Raw genomic sequence first — 16,245 nt, 5'->3', positions numbered from 1 at the left:
GACAAATGTAACAAATACGGTTTAATAAGACACACACGCCTGGCCTGAAATTAATTTATTATTTATTTTAATTTACTTATAATAAAAAATAACGATATAATTTATTTAATATTAATTTATATTATTATTTTATTGTATATGGATTCAATTTACTTAAAACTAACCTACAGTTATTGATTCTTTGCGGAGGTATACCAGAAGTTAAGTTTGGGCCACAAACAGTTGTTTATGTTGTTGCTGCTGAAACCATCTACATTATCCATAAACCATGCCTTTTGCTAACTAGATGTTTTTTAACACAGTGTATTGCAATAATTCTAAATGTAAAAATAAATGTAACCGTTTTCAGACAAACGTGATGAAATAGTAGAAGACATTGCTGTGTTTTATGGGGTATTTTATTGAAATACAACTTGATTGATTCACTTTTTACAACCAAGGTTACGAATAAGGTGAAGCCTTGACATCAGGTACTCGCACACCTGTGCCTAGAATCTGATCCCAAGAGGTTACCGACTGAACGGGAAACAAAGTGGAAAACGTGGTGATGAAATTACGTTGAAAATGAAGAAGGCAAAAAGGAAAGTTAAGACAGATGCAAAGTCAAGACTGTCTTTTTGAGCAGCAGTTTCCTCTGCATTGCTGTCACGATGGGCTGTAAAAAAACAACACAAGACGAGGAAAAAAATAAAGCAAGAACTCTTGCTTTACTTCTGGGCAGGGATCATGCTGTCAATAGATTCGCCTTTCTCCAGCTTCTTCTCCATCTCAACCATCAGTTTGACACCATCGACCACGCACTGCACCTGCTCCACCTCTGAGGAGCCCAGACGGTCAGCATTGGAAATGTCAAAAACACCGCCAACGGAAGCAGTGTCAACACCACCTGAGAGAGAATTTTGGAAAAAATTTGATTGTGTGAGAAAGAGAAGAATTTTGCATTCATACCATTAGTTAACATTCTAATTAAAGTGAATATGTTCATATATTTTAGTATCTGTTATACTGCTATGTTGGTCAGAACTGCATCCAACTGTTGAACTTGCGTATATGGTTAAGTTATAATAAAGGGATTTGATTGATTTTTTTTAAGTTTATGTGCGTGTTGTATACCTGTTCCACGCTTCTGCAGGCGCAGTCTGGTCAGGATCTCGTCGAACTTGGCATGTGTGCTCAGCTTGGGCAGCTTGACGTGGACGCCACCACGCAGGCCTGTGCCCAAGTTGGAGGGGCAGGTCAGAACGAAACCAAGATGCTCGTTCCACATGAATCCGTGGTTGTGCTTCTTGAAAGTTTCCTCAATCTGTCAAAGTAGAGCATATGTGTTGTAACATCATCATGTGTTGTAACTGACAATGGAGGAGTGTCTGTCTGTGTATGTGTTCACGTGTGTTCTTGATACCTTCTGAAGACCAACGCAGAAGCGTCTGAACACTTCCTTCATGTTTCCACCTTTCTGCATGGAAATGACTCGCAGGTGATCCTCCTCATTAACCCAGACCAGGAAGGTCTTGTTCTCATTGTGCCTGTGAAAGACAATTCATTGAAAAATATAGGCATACGGTTTTTCAAACATTTGTGTTTGTATAATATCATATTAATATGAATATATGCTTTACATAATATAGTATATCTCTGTTCAGTCCTTTCACTTACCAGATGCCTCTGGCATCAGGCCAGTCACGAGCCATACCAGCAGCCAGCAGCAGGGGGGAGACGGGTTTGTCAAACAGGAAGTGGTCAGAGATCAGCTGCTCCTGCTCGGCATCAGTCATGGACTTCAGGGGGTAGTACTTACCCTTGAACTCTCCGTCCAAGATGCTCAGAGCTGGAGAAAGAGAATTTATCCTTATAAACCCTCGTTTAACAGATTTCACCTTGTTGAATTTTTCTGCGATGTTGGCATTTGTAATGTGATTGATTTCAGTCACTCGTCAATCGTATATTTGTTTAAAACGATAGTTCACCGAAAGATGATAATTCTGTCATCATTTAGTAACCCTCAAGTTGTTCCAAACCTGTGTAAAGTTTGTTGTTCTGCTGAACACAAAAAAATATATTTGGAATAATGTTTGTAACCAAACAGATCTGGAGGATCCAGATCCATAATAGGGACACGGCAGTTAATAGTGCCCCAACTGTTCCCCCATTCTTTAAAATATCTTCTTTTGTGTTCTACAGAACTAAGATTTTTATACAGTTTTGAGGGTAAGCAAATGATGACAGAAGTAAAATTTTTGGGTGAACTATCCCCTTATTGCGACTGTATAATACTTTATGTATTTGTAATATGCGCACATATATAAGAACAAATCTTTCTACTCTACACACCCTCAACAGACATCTTCTCCACAGCTCTGCGCTCTCCACGGCTGTTGTGGGGGGGCAGAGCGTATCCCTTAATGCTTCGGCCAGTACGCACACGGCTGCTAAGAACATAGTTGGGGTCCAGATCATCACCACCCTAAAACAGAAAAATTCCAAACTGTAGGTAAATAGTGTTTAACAATTTAAAGATAAATTGGGCTATTTTGTACAGTTTGCATGATGGTAAGATTTTGCAAAAACAATGTTTTCAAAAAGGTTTTCTAAACACTTCCTCTGTTTGCCTTTGGTCTGACACATTTATAGGTCCTCCCTAAATTAATATTATTCAGGCCTCAACTCAAATTGTTTAGTTTCCAGTTCTGATTTGTTCACAATTTTGGTTGAGCTAATGTTGTAATGTAGGTCTTTATGTTTTGACAGAGCTACAGAGTTTATAAAAGCATTAAGCAACACTGTGTTTATCACAGGTAAGAGGTAAGGTTTCGTACCTTCAGGTTCTCGAAGTTAAGGTCAGTCTTGTGCTTGTCAGTTGCCTTGTATCCACCATGGCGGTCAGAAATGATTGGGTCAAGGAGATCCTTGAACACTTCATAGGACTCCTCATCACCAGCAACACAGCCGACGGTCATGATGTAGGGGTGACCTGGTGAAAAACACAGGGTAAGAATTGATTCAGTCTAATCAGCAGATTTGTGGAAGGAATAATGTATGTAAAACAGACGTGGAGCTCACCTGGGTTGTCGACACCGGTTTGGATGACATCATCAAGAGTGAAACCAGTTGGTGTCTGCTTGTCTCTAAGCTTGGCATAGATGTCCTTAGTCAGCACTTTGGCCATGTGGTTGTTGTGCTTGGAAAGGTCTGGAAACTCCTCCTCAACTTTGTAGTTGAGTTTGAAGTTGTTGTGGGTATTTCCAAAAGGCATGATTGCGATTCCTACACTGGGGTTTGGACATGAGAAAGATGGGAAATTAGAAAAGTTTTTGAATGTTTCCAGTTATTGTCATATTAAAATACGGAGCTTTCATTAGTTAATTCACTTAAATAGACAAATACCTGTATAAAATTGGTGAGGTCTATGACTTCAAACTGTTAAACTATTAATTTAGATAATTATATAATGAAGCACTACAGAATGTGAAGGCCCTGATGCATGACGCCAGTCCAATCCAGTTTATATTATACAAATTCATAAATGGCTTGACAGTCAAATGGTTTGATTTATATCATTCAATGCCATTTTGCACGTTGAATTCAAGTGTCATTACATTGTGATGAATGATGCACATATGAAACCGTTTCAAAGCATCTGTCAGGTGTCTTAACAACCTGCACTTGAGGTCAATATTTGTGAAATGATATGTCTGACTTGAAAACGAAACACTCTCAGGTCTATATGTAGACTGGTCTATTTTTACTATGGTATCCACTCCCTACCATGTGCTTTCACATTATCTTGAATCGTTTCCAAAGAGCCACATATATTCCACCTGCAGTCACTAAGCTCTGCAACATTTGAAGGAGAATAAAAGGAAATGCTCCAAGCATTCGCATTACAGAAGAGTTGACCAAACTCTTTGATCCTGGATGTGCGATGTTGCAGAGATCTACGATGTAAATCATTTTTAGTTCATAAATTTAGTTCATATCATTAGAGTTGACTTAGCAGTGTTCTTTGCTCTGGGTTAAACTCTACTAATGAAATATAACTGAACACCTGTGAGATATATTAGTCTGGAGCTTCTCACATGGATGTCACATGATCGCCTTTTAAAAATAGCCATAAGAGGAAACCTGTCCCAAATGCTTCAGTAGGAGAAACAGTAGAATGTTCCAGAGTTTTTATAGCTGTATCAGAGCTCTCAGAGCAACTGCATGTCGTACATGAGAGTTTGTAAGGTTTCATTTGACATCTGATTGGACAAAATATTAAAAACTGCTCAAAAAAAGAAATACTGAACATGCATTTACATAGTCCTAGTAAATTCAGATGCATTTCACAAATACTTCAACATTTTCACTGGAAATGAAATGTAACCCCAAAAGTAATATTACGTGCTCTCTTAACTTTAACCATGATTACCAAATCAATATTTATTATCATCAAAATGTCTTGTTTTTTAGGGGGCATTTAATTAGCAAGCATTTACCAATATTTTATCGGATTATTTTAACTAAACTAAGTTTTCTCCATCCCTGTGAATGATGGCTGTTTTAGTATATTAATATCTTTACCTGCACACAAGGCAACAAAAGCGGTAACAGTCCTTGGGATCAGATCCTGTTCACCAAAGCCGAAATAGGGGTCACCCAAGCAAGCAGAATCCAGTTTGGGTTTATATACTGCTAACCCCTGCGGGCATTGGCTGGCCCATTTTAGAGATAACTAAATTCTGATTGGCTGGGCCCTGTCTCCTATGCCCTGTTTAGTTTACAAAAAGGCCTCGATTTATGTCACAGGCATCTTAGATGCGATGGCAGCTGCGGGTTGTTTTCCCCCGCCCCTCCGATATCCATTTACACCTCCCACCCATACATAGCTTTCCAGCGGGTTGAAAGTTAGAGTTGGGGTGATGGGGCTTGGAGAGTCCGGCCTTGCTAAAAAGGCTGAGCAGCACTTTTGCCAAACATACCGTGGATATGAAAGTGCTCACGTCAGGCAGATAGCTGTGGAAAAAGTCACACAGTAGACTGGTCCACAAGTCCATAACATACTAAATGATAAACCTCTGCACATTTATTTCATTTATATGTTAACAGTCATGTTGAAGGAATTATTCATGCAGTTGGTGTTAAAGGTCACCAGCTGTCACCTTATTTTAACGATGACACAGTTGTTGTGAAAGTTCACTTCATAATAATTTAATTTATCACCAACAGTTCTGTCCAAATATATCAGTGTAACCCAACATATTAATTTCACATTGGTATAACTGTATAATTCTAAATGGATATTGCTTAGTGGCTGAGCGCACTCGACCTTACAAAAGACCTTGAATGTTCATAGGATTTAGGAATTCTTAAGTCTTCTCTTGAGTAACTCTATGGTACGTAAGATATTTTTGTCTGCCCAGTTTCTCTCATGCACACACATACACCCATGTTCTCTCTGGGGAAGGCCCGGTGTGTACCCCATTAGTGTCGTCAGTGCTAGTATCTCACACTATATGAGTATGCCCATCCCTCCAAGTTGTCATGTTTCCTTGATTACTTCTGCCTTGAATTTTAATCGATTGACATATTTTATGCACTCTTTATTGTACTACCTTGTTGGAACCCTTGCTAAACAAACATAGCCTATATGGGACTACATTTATTTATACATGTGTATATATATATATCGGAATCACATGCTTATATTAGTTAATGTATCAAAACAAAGAGTACACCCGACAAAGGGGACCAAAAGTTTTCTGTTATCAAAATCTTCTTTTGTGTTCTGCAGAAGAAAGAAAGAAATGACAAGAGGCTGACGTGTAAATAATCACCTTGAATGTGAACTATACCGTTAACATGTCTGTCATAAGGTGACCCAGTCCATGTCAAATTTAACTTTATGTTAATGATGTCCCTTAAAAATAACATTCTTTAAAAAAAAAAATTCTTTGTTTATGTGTAAAGCCTTTGGGCGTACAAACGATTGAATGCACCTTTCACGTAATGCATTGTTTATTTGTTCCTCATAGCTTCAGGTTTCACAGGACTCATTGAGAGACATTAATTCTAGTCGAAAAGTCTCCAACATGACACATGGCAAGTGTGAATAACATGCCTTTCATGGCTAGCATCTTCACCCAGCACTTGTCAAACACATACACAAAAACATGCACGCCTCTCAGTTGTTTTCTTTGTGTCAATTGTTTGTTAATTTCAGTACTTAATGAAACTCTTTTCAATGTGGCTTCAGATGTATGCTTAAAAAACAGATTTGAGGGGAGTAGTATTTGAAAACTGGCTGGTTGGTGAGTTTGTGGTATTTGTGTCCAGCATTAGATACGTGAGGGGGTTGGGTCTCACTGTGCCCTTGCCCTGTGGTGATACTGCATGTCCTGTCTCTGCTCACACTCACAGCTGTCTTCTGTTTGTCCTGTGCAGAAAGTAAATGTGTTGCGGTTCAGTTATTATTGAGATTAGAAAGCAGCTTGGCTCTTAGTAGTATGGGTTTCCTTTTAAAGTTAATCAGAAACCTTTCTACGGCGAAGTAAACACAAACACTCTAATCGTGCAAGACTACTTCTTTCATTTGGGTGTTTAAGTGCCATGTAGTATCTTTCTAGGTTTCGAAGGTGGTGTCAGAATGGGTGGAGCGGTATGGTTACATAACATTAGTATAGGATGAAAGTACAGATCCTGGTTACAACTGCATCTACTTACACATAACGGTTATACAACCCCCTAAAGAAAAGATAGAATGTAGTTTTTAAAACAAAGTGTAAAAAATAACATTCAAAGTTGACTGTTGTAATAAAATGCTAATGGTTCCATAAGCATTTAAAATCCATAAGGTCTTAGCACCCATACACCTAGCAGTGTAAAATACGTGTTTAGTGGAACTCCCTTGTCACAGAGAATGTTCCTGGAATGTACCGTGCTGTGTAAGATGCATTAAATCATCTATAGAATAAGATTTGCCAGGCACCAAAGGCTGATTCACGATACAATAAACGCCAACAAACTCATTCATGATGAATCAGAATATCATTCTTGGATCAGTGTGAATTAGCCTTAAGAAGAAAACATATTTCACATACAGAATGAGGAAGTCGAAATCAAACGTGTTACTCAATGTCTTCATATGTAACATGTTCTGCTGGTGTGTGTGTTCACGGGAAGTCATGTCATCGTCATCACTCTGTAGTTTGGGTAAGAGTAGCAGGTTAACAGCAGTGGCTAATAATACACTTGACTTTTGGAAGAGCTGCAGCAGGTAACATGACCTTCAGCCAAGGCTACTTTTAAAAGGGGGATTTGTAAAGTGTCTGTTCTTGTACCATTTTGCACAATGTAATTTCTTCCTAGCGAAGGGAATGCAACCAATAAGTGTACAACATTTAGATGAACTCATGCAATACTTGTAAAAAAGACAGCCAGCATGCACTTAAAGCAAAAATACACATACACCCATGTCTGCGGAAGGCCCTATGTGTACCGCATTAAAGTCCTCAGGGCTAGTTTCCTATCAGAAGCTACTCTCGATGCTGCGTTTCAAACGCTATGGGAGAACGTCTTTGTTCGACCGGTTGTGTAGCACGTGCGTCAAACACGGCAAACTTTTTTGGCTTTAAATAACCTGGGCAGGTGACATGGCTAATTACACCAGCACCTGCAGGTTATAAATACGCATGGCGCGAACGCGTCTTCAGGTTCTTTTGTCTTCAAGGTCCGCCTTGTGTGCAATTTATTAAGAATAGTGCAATGCAAAGTAGATTAGGGCTTTTTTGTATTTCTAAGTACTACGGTTTCTTGGTAACAAAAAGAAGAGTAAATTAAATCATGTCCAAAACGGAAATGTGTGCCTCCGTGTCAGAGGTACCTGGACGAACTGGAGAGACATGTATTCTGTTTTGAGTGTTTGGGGGTTGATCGTTCAACCCGGGGGCTAGAGGGAGAGTGCAAACTTTGCGATGTATTTGACATGCGAGTTCGCCATGCTCGGCGTTCTTTCTTTAAGAGCGACCGAGCCGCCTCTCCCCCGAGCTGGGGTTCGCGGTTCGATCTAGACGAGGCACGGGAGACTGAAGCTGTTTCTCCTGTGCACTCGCCGAGCCGCGACGTCCTCGCGTCTGCTTACAAAACGTGCCCCGGCACTTCTTCGGATCTCGCAGAGGACGATGTTTCTGTGGGCTTGGAGAGCGCCGCCTCGGTGCGTTCCTCTCGCGACGCGAAAGCGTAAGATGAGCTTCTTGGTGCGGTGACGAAAGCAGTCGACCGTCTTAAGCTCGACTGGCCGCAGGAACAAGAGACCCCAAACACTCGAAACTAGACGACAGGTACTTGTCGGGTGGCCAAGGGGACGAGCCCAAATGTCGGGCCCTCCCCTTTTTTGAGGAACTCCACGCTTAGATATCTCGGTCATGGCAGAGACCTCATTCCTCCTGTGTTTTTGTGCCGTCAACGTCAATTTATTTGACTATTGTCGGCGCAAGACCACGGGCGTACACGATGGTGCCCCGTGTGGAAGAGTCGCTGGAGAGCTATCTCTCCCCTGGGACATCATCGTCCCTGAAAAAGCCCTCTATCCCCACCAAGCCTTGCAGGATTACATCTGCACTGGTGATGAAGGCTTTTCAGGCAGCCGGTAAGGCTGCCATTCTATGGCTGCGTTAGTGACCATGGAGAGACACTTGTGGCTGAACCTCAGGGACAGGGACCGTGCCTTCCTCCTTGATGCCCCGATCTCGCCTTCTCGACTGTTTGGTGATGCGGTAAATACCGTAGTCACCAGGTTCCGGGAGGCGAGACACTACGAGGAGGCTTTCGTGAAATATCTCGTTAATAAAAACAGAAGTGATTCAGTACGGCCTGTTTCTCTGCTTCTTTATTTGACTGATTCCCAACATAACAGCCACCCACTCCGGACCAGTTTCCCAGTCCCGACAAGGCACACAGTCTCAGGTGGGTCCGGTCTACCTGAGACGTGGTCATCAGGCAGAGTGTGGCGAGTCACGCCCCCCTCAAAGAGGCAGGGGAGCGGCCCCTCAAGGCCACCGTGGCGAGGCCGGAGCTTAGGCAGTTCATCTCCTCCAAGAAGAAGAGATCCTGAGAAATTAGAGGCACCCTCACAAGCCCGCTTTGCCATATTCGTTTCAGGGAATAGCGGTATCAAAAATGCTAAATGTTCGGTTGTCTCCTGCCACAAATCAGGACGCCGATTGTCTGGATCCCCCCAACTAGATGAGGTGTCAACATTTATACCCCTTTCAGAGAAGCTGGCAGCGTGGAAACTACTATTTTCTATTAGCTAATTCCCAAGAAGGATGGGAGGTTGCGTCCAATTCTAGATCTTCGCGGATTGAACCGCTAGAAAATCAAGATGATTGTGTCTCAAATTCAGTGTCACGACTGGTTCGTGAAGATCGATCTCAAAGACGCATACTTTCACATAGAGATTTTGCCACATCACAGGAAATTCCTGAGGTTCGCTTTCAAGGGCGAAGCTTACCAGTACCGGGTTCTTCCATTTGGCCTAACCTTGTCACCCTGCACACACACAAAGTGCGTGGATGCAGATCTGGCTCCTCTGCGACTCCCGGGCATCCGAATTTTGAATTACATAGACAACTGGCTGATTTTAGCTCAGTCTCGGGAGCTAGTACTTCGACATCGGGATGTCGTCCTAGTTCATCTTGAGACTTTCGGGTTAAGACTCAACGTCAAAAAGAATATATGGGACTCGATCGCAATGCAGGCAGAACTGTCACCCGCCCGTGTCAAATCCATCCAGAACACCCTGAGGAGCATCAGGTTTGGCCAGAAAGTGACAAATCATGACTTTCAAAGAGTTCTAGGTCTCATGGCGGCAGCATTTCCGTTGGGGCTCAGAGCCAGGGGGATTCATCCAAGAGCCAACCCCCAGAGGCATATAAGGGTGACCGCCATGGGCTTTGCACCCTTTCTATATGGTTCAGACCTCGGTTTCTGACTCTTGGTCCAACTCTCGGCCCATGTTTTGTCGTCACAAGATGTTAACGGCGAACACTTCCCTCACGGGTTGGGGTACGGTCTTAGATGGCTGTCCAGCCGAAGGGATCTGGAGAGGTCATCTTCTCGACTGGCACATCATTTGCCTCGAAATGATGGCTGTATTTCTGGCTCCGGCAGTTACAAGGCTACCATGTTCTAGTGCAGGTAGAAATCACCAGGGTGGGCTGCGGTCGCACCACATGAACAAATTGGCCCAGCAGATCCTGCCCTGGTCAGAAGGCAAATTCCTGTCACTCAGAGTGATTCATATCCCGGGGCATATGAATGGGCAGGCAGACTTGCTGTCCAGACAAGCTGTGACGAACGAGGAATGGAAACTCCACCCTGAGACAGGAGACAGCACATTGTCCCCTCTACTTCTCTCTGAGTCAACCAGCTCCCCTGGGTCTGGACACGATGGCCCATACGTGGCCCAGACTGCGTCTTTAAGCATATCCTCCGATAGCTCTTCTCCTGGGAGTCCTGGCAAAGGTCCGTCAACAGGGGGCTCGCCTCTTATTGATAGATCCTCGGTGGCCAACAACAATCTAGTTTTCGGACCTAATATCCCTCCTCTATGACACAACATGGGCGATCCCAGTCAGGAGAGATCTTTTGTCTCAGGCACAGGGGACAGTGTTTCATCCCTTCACTGAGCTGTGAAATCTCCATATATGGCCCCTGAAAGGCACCAACTAAGAGGTTCGGTGCTTCCGCCTGATGTAATAGAGACTATTTTAAATGCTAGGGCTCCCTCCACTTGAAGGATCTAGTACACCATGCAGACCCAGTTCACTGCCAGACTGCCCCGGTACTCTCAGGGTTTATGTGGCCGCCAATTTTGGCTTGCCACGCCCCTGATTGATAGGGTTTCTATGGGGAAACACCCTTTAGTCCCTGCTTTATTCATGGAGCTGATGTCTTACATTATAGATTTTATAGTCTGGATGTCCATGCTACTCCAGGCTCTAATTATTTAATGTATTAATATTAATATGTAATATATTAACAATGTATTCTCCTAAATATTGTCACAAATATTTTCAACGATTTAATGCATTGACATATAAATAAAGTTTTAGCATTATACAAAACACTTTTAAAGGGGGATTATTAAAGTGTCTGTTCCTGTAACAGAATTTCTTCCTAGCAAAGAGAGTGCCTTCAATACATTATATGAACATTAGATGAACTCATGCATTACTTGTAAAAATAAGACGCCCTGCATGCACTTAAAGGGATGCTTCAGCCAACAATGAAAATTCTGTCATCATTTACACACCTTTGGAGTTGTTCCAAATCTATATAAATGTCTTTGTTCTGATGAACACAGAGAAAGAGATTGGGAAGAATGTTTATAACCAGACAGATTTTGCCCCCCGTTGACAACCATAGTAGGAAAAAATACAATGGTAGTCAAATGTACCACAGAACTGTTTGCTGTCCTACAGTCTTCATAATGTCTTCTTTTGTGTTCAACACAAGGTGAGTATCACAGAATATATGGGTGAAGTATCTCTTAAATGTTGGTTGAAGTAATGACCAGAGTGTAAGTGTGTGCACATTTTTTAATGTATTGAGGTTGGTGAAGATGATACATATAATTTACATATATTCCCCTACTTCATATGTATCCAACACCCCGCTTCAGCCAGCTCGTCCCCTCTCTCTCTTTCTCTCTCTCTCTTTCTCTCTGGTCTAGGGTTATATTGCATTGACTCAGCAAAGGACTCAAAGGGTGAAGTTAATATAAATCAACTTTAATGCATGAGATTTATGAGATTGACAGAACTTGTACTTGTCAATACACAATCTAACCCCAAATTACACTAACAAACAAAGTTTCTAAATAAAGCTCCATTTCCATGTTTTGTAATTTTTTCTTTAATATCCTATCACTCTCAGTCAAACAGTCTGATGGATATTGCACAAAACTGGAATACAGCCTGCCTGATTTATGCAACATCCATGACTTTTAATATACTGATCATAAACTCTGCATGTTTTTATTGGTTTTTATGCACAATTGCTTTGCAATCATTATCTAACTCTGATAACCCCACCCTGAGACAACACAACAAAACATTGCTTTCCAGCTTTAACTAAACTAGATGACTAATAAATTATGGAGTTTGAACCCTGTGTACGTATGGATATAATGTATACAGTAAATTTACTGTAAAGCACTGTAGAAAGAGAATAATCTGAAGAAGGCAAATGTAATTTAGATTAGAATATGATTGCTTTGTTTCAGCCAGACAGCTCTTCTTGTGTAAAGAGTGAGTAAGTTCTTATGTTTTTCTATGCAGCGAGGGTAGATCCATCAGTGCTCTCAATGGGTCATTTAGACATAATAGACTACAGTGTAAAGAGAATAGAATAGAAAGACTAATCAAGTCAAGTCAACTTTGTTAATATAGTGCTTTTTACAATTTTCATTTTTAAAGCAGTATAAGCTAAACATAAAATATTATACAGGTAAAAACCAAAAAGGTAAAAACACAGAACACATACATTGATTCAAACAGAAGCACACACACAACATGCACATACACAACATGCACCAACACACACACAGACAGACACACAAATGCGCACACAGATGGATGGGCAGACACATGCACACACACAGACACGCACAGGGGCCGTCACCGAGAACCACACACCCAAGATAAGGAGAGAGAAACACAGGTCAAATATTAAACAGACTATAAATTCCTATATGCAGAGTTAAGTAAATAAAACTTGAAGAAGCCCCATCGGCCAGGCATACAGTATGCAAAGGGTGGCGAGGAACCCAAAACTCCAATTGAGAAAATAAAACCTCAAGGGAAACCAGGCCCAACCAGGGGATTCCAGTTCCCCTCTGGCAAAAGCTGCAGCCAAAATAAATAAAGGTGAATTATAGATTTAAGATTATCATTAATAATCTAATAGTTGCAGTTGAAATTTTGTAAGGAAGACGTGTCAAGTTGCCATGTCCTTCTTTATCCAGCTCTATTATCTCAGCTCTTGTCAGGTCTGGGCATGAACTGTGTCCTGACTGCTGTGGTAACCTTGGAACAATGAGACAAGACTGGCTGAGAGTAGAGTCCTGTTCTGAACTCTTTGGTGGAACAAGTACATCAGTTGTTATCGGAAGTGTTTCTGGTTCCGGTTGATTTAGCTTGACAATATTTAATAAATAGATTAAATATAAATTTTAAATTAAATGTATTAATATTAAATATATATAAATTACATCTTCACATAGAGTAGGAAATAGTCTCCACAAAATTATTTTAACCGACAGTAGTTTATTTTTTTATTCTCTTTCACTGTATCTTGATGTGTGTGACTGCAGTCTAGCCAATTACATAATGAGTGTATCATGTGTATAGTTGGCATGTGTTTTATGAAATGTGATATTGACTAGGCCTATATTTATTTACAGTTCAGTAGGTCTGGTACTCTGTGTGCCTAGAAGATGTATATATTACACACATTACTAGGGGGTTTCTCTTTTTAAATATAAAATACTATTTTATAAGATTATTATAAATAGTACCAAATTTATTATAATAATTCTTATTTTATGTGTATTTTTAAACCTATATTAAATCATTTAACATTTTAAGAGAGACATTTGTTTGGTTTTGTTTTCAAATAAATATGTTATTAATTTCTTTACAATTTTGTTTATATTTGATGTTTCTTTCAGGTAGCTTCTCTTGGAAACCTAATTGTCTTAACTGCCAACAAGCGGAGAGAGAGCACCAAAGACATGTATGAGGCGCCGTATAGGGTGTAAATCAAACTGCGCGTATGAATACATATATAAAAGCGCGCATACACACATATACATTGCTCACACATACATACAAACTCCGCACACCCACACACACACACATCTATAAAACACTCGCACATACATACAAACTCCGCGCGCACACACACACACATCTATAAAACACTCGCACATACATACAAACTCCGAGCACACACACATCTATAAAACACTCGCACATATACATACAAACTCCGCGCACACACACATCTATAAAACACTCGCACATACATACAAACTCTGGGTACACACACACATCTATAAAACACTCGCACATACATACAAACTCTGGGTACACACACACATCTATAAAACACTCGCACATACATACAAACTCTGGGTACACACACACATCTATAAAACACTCGCACATACAAACTCTGGGTACACACACACATATATATAACACTCGCACATACATACAAACTATAATGCAAACTTATAGAAATATAATGACTGGCATCTAGTGATTTCATGTGTGGTTGTGCGTGTCGCTACCCGATCCGTCCCGGAAACACGATTTGTTCCGCGCATGCGCGAAACGGACGTCACTTCCGGTCTGAAATCAATCGAAACACTTTACGGCAGTTTCGGGTATTATTTATAATATAATTATTATTATGCTTTACACTCGCCACCCGATACGCCCACTGCGTTTTTATAGATTTTGTATTACATTTATTAATAAGTGTATTTATTATATCTGTAGGCCTATACGTTTATTCTTTCTTAATGTGTTTCTTAAGCTGCTTTGAGATATTTCCTGGCTTGTTAAATTGTTGCTGCATTATAATGCCTGTTTGTTTTATGGTGGTTATAAAAAATAACTACTAAATCCATATCAGTTAAAATTTGGTTAATATGTGCCATAAATTCACTTTGTTGAATTAAATAAATGGTCAAATTAAACTGAATTGTTTAAATTCTCTAGACAGACTTTGGAAAATACAGGTGTGTTTCTTTCAATTAATTTTCTAAAGAGGGTTCTACTTAACTGTTCTAGATTGTTTAACAAATGTCTGCATTTAAGAAACACACAGAATAAAGTCATATATGCATTGATTCAATTTATTCATACATGTGTTCTATTCCTCACTCACACACACCCTGTCTCTCTCACTCACTCACTCTCTCTCTCTCATTCACACACACACACTCTCTCTCTCACACACACTCTCTCTCACTCACACACTCTCTCTCAATCACTCACTCGCACATACACACACTCACACACTACATTTCTCATTGTTGAACATAACATTGACCTTTAGGCCTTGTTCATCAACACAATATGACAAAAATGTTTCCATGTCTTCTTGGTAGTAAAATATAAACAAAAAGTCATCCTTCGCCTCAGAGAATTGACCCCCCAGGAGGTTCTTGATGGCATTTTCTCGATCCCCCCTGTTCATCTGCAAAAAGGCCTCCTCTATCACCTCCCCACGGAATACGTGTCTGTGATTCTGTACCCAGTCCCACGCTGTATTTAGGTCTTGCACAATAGTTGGGTCCTGCACCTATTGAAGTAAGTGAAGTTTATGTTACATTCTAATTGGTTGACTAAATTATTTCTTGCATACTAAAATGGCACAACATTTAAACTATTTCTTCAGCATGCATGCAAATGTTTAATGTATAACGACTTCTGTATAATAATTTACCTTATCAATGTCCTTGTCATCCACTACTCTTCTGCTGGGTGACAGTTTGGTGGTGGTGAATTTCGACACCCTAAACACAGGCTCAACGATCCCCTGAAGGAGTTGGGATGCTTCTTCAGTCCAGTATGCAAACCTCTGTCCATGCCTTTGAAATATATGTAAACGTATATGAACTCTATTTAATAGCTTTAGCTTACTTAATACAGCCAAGATACTGAAATTATATCTGTAGAATCTATCATATCCCTCTAAGCAAAATCTTTCTCATATGAGGTTAATGCACCACCACTGGCGAATTAATGGCACCTCCTCCTAAAACACACAAACACAAAAAGAAATGTACACATACCAGTAGTTAAATGACATACTTGTGTGAAAATGCAGCTTACCTTTGTGAATGTTAAGGGACATGATGTGCAGATGCTGAGAGCATACTGTGAAACACAATTTACATTGAAAGACTTGCATGTAGACACCGCAAGAATCCCCACTGGACTGTTGAGGAAAAACTGGAAAAGGAAAAGTCCATCCACAGTTAGTTTAAAAAACAACTGTTGCAACTGCCTCTGATGCCACAGTGATTGCCAGTTCCAGGGTTATTATAGCACTCTGCAAGAACAGCACTCTTCTTTCCTCGGACAGGACAACTAGCCGCATGTACTGTTTAGTTGGGCCGGTGTAGAAGAGTCTGTCGCCTGTTTAAATAAGAAAAAAAGCATGAAAGTTGCAGTTAAAATACATATTATC

At 40.5% G+C, this 16,245-nt stretch overlaps 1 protein-coding gene across 1 annotated transcript; it reads right to left on the bottom strand.

The window, feature by feature from the left end:
• Positions 1-360: 360 nt before the first annotated feature.
• On the bottom strand, positions 361-4,772 carry ckma (creatine kinase, muscle a). The gene is made up of 8 exons (XM_079485337.1): positions 4,564-4,772; positions 3,061-3,269; positions 2,817-2,971; positions 2,332-2,464; positions 1,657-1,828; positions 1,403-1,526; positions 1,114-1,303; positions 361-886 (listed from the first exon to the last, which is right to left on the bottom strand). Exons 2-8 carry the CDS (start codon positions 3,251-3,253, stop codon positions 708-710), a joined length of 1,146 nt encoding a protein of 381 aa, XP_079341463.1. The 5' UTR covers positions 3,254-3,269; positions 4,564-4,772; the 3' UTR covers positions 361-707.
• Between the last annotated feature and the right edge of the window lie 11,473 nt (positions 4,773-16,245).

The sequence above is a fragment of the Barbatula barbatula genome, assembly GCF_947034865.1.
Source record: "Barbatula barbatula genome assembly, chromosome: 2".
Lineage (NCBI taxonomy): Eukaryota > Metazoa > Chordata > Actinopteri > Cypriniformes > Nemacheilidae > Barbatula > Barbatula barbatula.
This window is presented reverse-complemented; position numbering and strand designations above follow the sequence as displayed.

Excerpts from the sequence above, each read along its gene's own strand:
- ckma (XM_079485337.1), bottom strand. The coding sequence starts at position 3,253 with ATGCCTTTTGGAAATACCCACAACAACTTCAAACTCAACTACAAAGTT. Across the intron at positions 1,829-2,331 it reads GGAGAAGATGTCTGTTGAGG|CTCTGAGCATCTTGGACGGA; the intron begins GTGTGTAGAGTA and ends CTCTTTCTCCAG. Across the intron at positions 1,527-1,656 it reads CCTGATGCCAGAGGCATCTG|GCACAATGAGAACAAGACCT; the intron begins GTAAGTGAAAGG and ends TGTCTTTCACAG.